Source organism: Polistes fuscatus, unplaced genomic scaffold (genome assembly GCF_010416935.1).
Source record: "Polistes fuscatus isolate 324 unplaced genomic scaffold, CU_Pfus_HIC Scaffold29, whole genome shotgun sequence".
Lineage (NCBI taxonomy): Eukaryota > Metazoa > Arthropoda > Insecta > Hymenoptera > Vespidae > Polistes > Polistes fuscatus.
Window position 1 is genome coordinate 55,616 of NW_025113106.1, and position 4,020 is coordinate 59,635.

General features: G+C 41.7%; 1 protein-coding gene across 1 annotated transcript; it reads right to left on the reverse strand.

Moving 5' to 3' along the window:
* Positions 1 to 268: 268 nt before the first annotated feature.
* LOC122519044 lies at positions 269 to 1,891 on the reverse strand. The gene has a single exon (XM_043638206.1). The coding sequence runs from the start codon at positions 1,889 to 1,891 to the stop codon at positions 269 to 271; it is 1,623 nt and encodes a 540-aa protein (XP_043494141.1).
* Positions 1,892 to 4,020: the final 2,129 nt, after the last annotated feature.

The following is a 4,020-nucleotide window of genomic DNA, read 5'->3' on the forward strand; positions in this document are numbered from 1 at the left end:
TCGCTGGCCAGTCGACTTTGCGTCTTACACATTTATACAAATATCGTGTCTTTAAATCATGCGTGAACATTACGTCTGACGTTTACCTACGAAGTAATTTAACTATTGTTTAATAAAGGGCATACAGTGGTGGCATTACGTTTGATGGTTCCGTGTATCGTTTTCACGGTTACGACCCGAACTACCTCGTCCTCTCCAGGGTGCACGTCGGTGATCCGTCCCAGTTGCGATCTCATGCAGGGTTGATTCTTGTCGATGAGAATGACAATCATACCCTCCTCGAGCTTATACTGTGAATTTGTCCATTTCTGACGTTTCTGCAGCTCGCGCAAATATTCAATGTGCCATCGCACAAATGTGCCAAATGTCGCCAGAAATCCTGCCGCACCTTCGTGATGTGTTTCCATGAGGATAGCCGATTGGATGGAACATTCTCATAATTTTCCTCCGGTAACATATTAAGTGGTTTTCCAACTAAAAAATGAGCAGGTGTTAGTGCTGTCGTATCGTTTGGATCTGATGAGATGGGACACAACGGTCGCGAGTTCAAGATGGCTTCAATCTCTACAGCGAAGGTATTCAACTCTTCGTACGTGAATAAAGTTTCTCCTACAACTCGTTTGAAATGATGTTTGAACGATTTGACGGCAGCTTCCCATAGACCTCCGAAGTGGGGTGAGAGTGGGGGGTTGAAATGACACGATATTCTTTGGTCGGTCGCGAAATTGTGGATCTTCGTCTTATATTCGTCGGAATTGATTAAGGCATATAAATCCTTTAATTGATTGTTCGCCCCAACAAAGTTAGTACCGTTATCCGAATACACGTGGGCCGGAATGGCTCTTCGTCCCGTAAAACGCCGGAAGGCAGCGAGAAATGCGTCTGTTGACAAATCACTAACTAATTCGATATGCACGGCCTTTATGCACATGCAGACAAAGATGCACCCGTATATCTTAACGCGACCTTGATTACGATATTTCTTCTCTTTCGCGTAGAGGGGACCGAAGAAATCTACTCCAATATGTGAGAACGCGATGTTTTCTTGGACGCGAGCTTTCGGTAGATCGCCCATTTTATACTGAATACCTGACGCGCGGAATCGAATGCAGCGTACGCAATTACGTATGATTTTTCGCACTTGATTCTTGCCATCTAGAGTCCAAAATCGTTGTCGCACAGCATAGAGGGTAGTTTGTATGCCGGCGTGGAAATTCTGTTCATGGAACTTTCGAATGAGAAGATCGGTCACATGGTTTCGAGATGGTAATAGTATTGGACATTTCTCCTGGAACGGTAAATTCGCGTTTCTCAGTCTACCTCCTACACGAATCAAACCCGTTTCGTCAATGATTGGATTTAGCGCGGCGAGTCTCGTAGTCTTAATTTCCCCTGTATCGATCAATTTTTTCTTTTCGTCTCGAAATTGTTCGTCTTGGACGAGTCTTAATATCTGTAGTTCTGTGTCGATTATTTCCGCGGTCGAGATTTCTCCCCGGTATAAGTTTGTTTTGATCCATCTTCTGCATCGTGCTATAGTTTTTAATAGTCGCGTGTAACTGGAAAATCGTTGAAATATGCTTCCCGGTTCGATACGCGTCATGAATACCGAGAGTTTTTTAATTTCAGGCAATTCATCTATCTTTATTTCAACCTGAGTTGGCCATTCGGACTCCGGTCGTCTGAGCCATGAAGGACCGTGAAACCACGAATCATTTTTTATAAATTCGCGAGGAAGTTGACCGCGAGATAATGCGTCCGCGGGATTGTTTTCCGTTCGTACGTGCCGCCACGTGATTCCTACACAAATGTCTTGGATTTCGCGTACGCGATTCGCCGCGTATAGTTTCAATGTATTAGATGATCTCTTTAGCCACCCCAATACAATCATAGAATCGGACCAGAAAATTATCTTATTCGGTTTCAATCCGCACGATGTCCGAACTTCTCTATATAATCGAGCAAGTGTCAACGCTCCACATAATTCTAATCGCGGTATGGTCGTGTCCTTGAGCGGAGCCACGAGGCTCCTTAGCGCATAACAATCGTACGTGTATATTACCGACTCGATCTCGCGATCTCACGTATAAACTACCACCGTATCCTACTTGACTCGCATCGCAAAATCCGTGAATCTGTAATTCGCTATAATTATCGGCAGTCAGCCGCCTTTCGATCGTTAAGTTATCAACTAGTGTTAATTGTTCCGCGAACTTTGTCCAGGAGGAATGTAATACGTTGGGTACCGATTCGTCCCAATCGACCTTGGTTTTCCAGCAATCTTGTATCAAGATTTTGGCTGTTAACACGATGGGTCCTAATAATCCGAGTGGATCATAGATTTTTGCGATCTCCGACAGAATCCGTCGTTTCGTCGTTCTTTCGCGAAGATCTATAGGCGCGACTGAATAAATTAAATGGTCATGATGGGCGTTCCATGAAATTCCAAGGGTTTTTAGAACCGGGGTTTCTCCGGAGAAGAATTCGACATCGACGTTTTTCATCTCTAACCCTTCGAGGATTGTTCGGTAGTTGGAAGCCCATTGGCGCATGTGAAAACCGCCTCGTTTTAATATCTCGATAGTCTGATCGCGTATCTTCCTTAACGTCTCAATATCGTTAGTTCCCGTGATAAGATCGTCAACGTACAAATCTCTATTTAGAATTTCGGCTCCGATTGGGTATTTAGCGCCTTCGTCTTTCGCGAGTTGTTTTATAGTCCGGATGGCGAGAAAAGGAGCTGATGCTACACCGAATGTGACCGTGTTGAGCTCGAATGTCCTAATCTGGTCGTTGTGAACCCAAAATATACGCTGATATTGCCGATCGTCCGGATGTACCCACACCTGACGATACATTCTCTCTATATCCGCGGTCAACACATATCGATACGTGCGAAATCGTAATAAATGTTCGACTAATGTGTCCTGTATCGTGGGTCCGACTAGCAATGTACTATTGAGGGAGATTCCCTGGCTATTTTTCGCGGAAGCGTCGAATACGACTCGTACCTTTGTCGTCGTGCTGGTTGATTTGATGACGGCGTGGTGGGGGAGATAGCAGCCTCCGATCGGGTCGTCTCCTATTAGTGACATATGTCCTAATGTTATGTATTCTCGCATTATGCGCTCGTATTCGTTCCGAAGTTCGGGGTTCGTGTTTAATTTTCGCCAAAGACTGTGGAAGCGACGCAAAGCTATATGGCGTGACTCGCTATAATCGTGTCCCTCTTCGCGGAAAGGTAAACGCACTATATATCGTCCATTTCCTCGAGGGTTGGGTATTTATCTGAATTAAGTTGCCGATCCCACTCCTCTCGAACGTTAGGGGTTAAAAGTCGCTCGATGATACGAACTAAAATTTTATTTTTGTGGTAGAAAATATATGAAATAATTATCGTGATATTTTATCACTAACAATAAAAAAATATTTGGTTGGCAAATAAGTAATACTGAAATTTTCGATATACTATAAAATAATTGTATCTAATATAGTATGTAATTAAATAATTATTACATTTCTAAAATTTGTTAGTTATTTTCGTAAAAGTTTCAATATCGTGAAGCTATTGTTTAAAAAGTAAAAAAAATCAATAGTGACAGTTTAAAAATGTAGCAATTATATTGACAAAGTATATTTCGTTGAATTATTTAAATAACAGTAGATTGTTAGAACTAAACAACTTTCATTTATTAAGACACAACAAGGAATAATTTTTTTCAATTCTTTGATCCTAAATAATAATTAGTTTATAAACCTGCCTATAATAATATTTCCGAACAAAATGAAACTGCTAAATGTAAATCTTTATAGTGCGTTTTCCACGTAATTTGTAGTACTATCTGTATGGTTGTGCGCATTTGTTTGTTTCGAAATAAAAATGTTCATGTATATATATCTGGAATCGCTCAGGTTTTTCATGGTAAAGGAAACGTGGTTTTCTCCAAAAAAAAAAATGTTCTGGGAATCGAGGAAACGTTTGATCTTTAGCGTCCCTTTTCGACCTGCCGATTTAGCCAG

Excerpts from the sequence above, each read along its gene's own strand:
- LOC122519044 (XM_043638206.1), bottom strand. The coding sequence starts at position 1,891 with ATGATTGTATTGGGGTGGCTAAAGAGATCATCTAATACATTGAAACTA.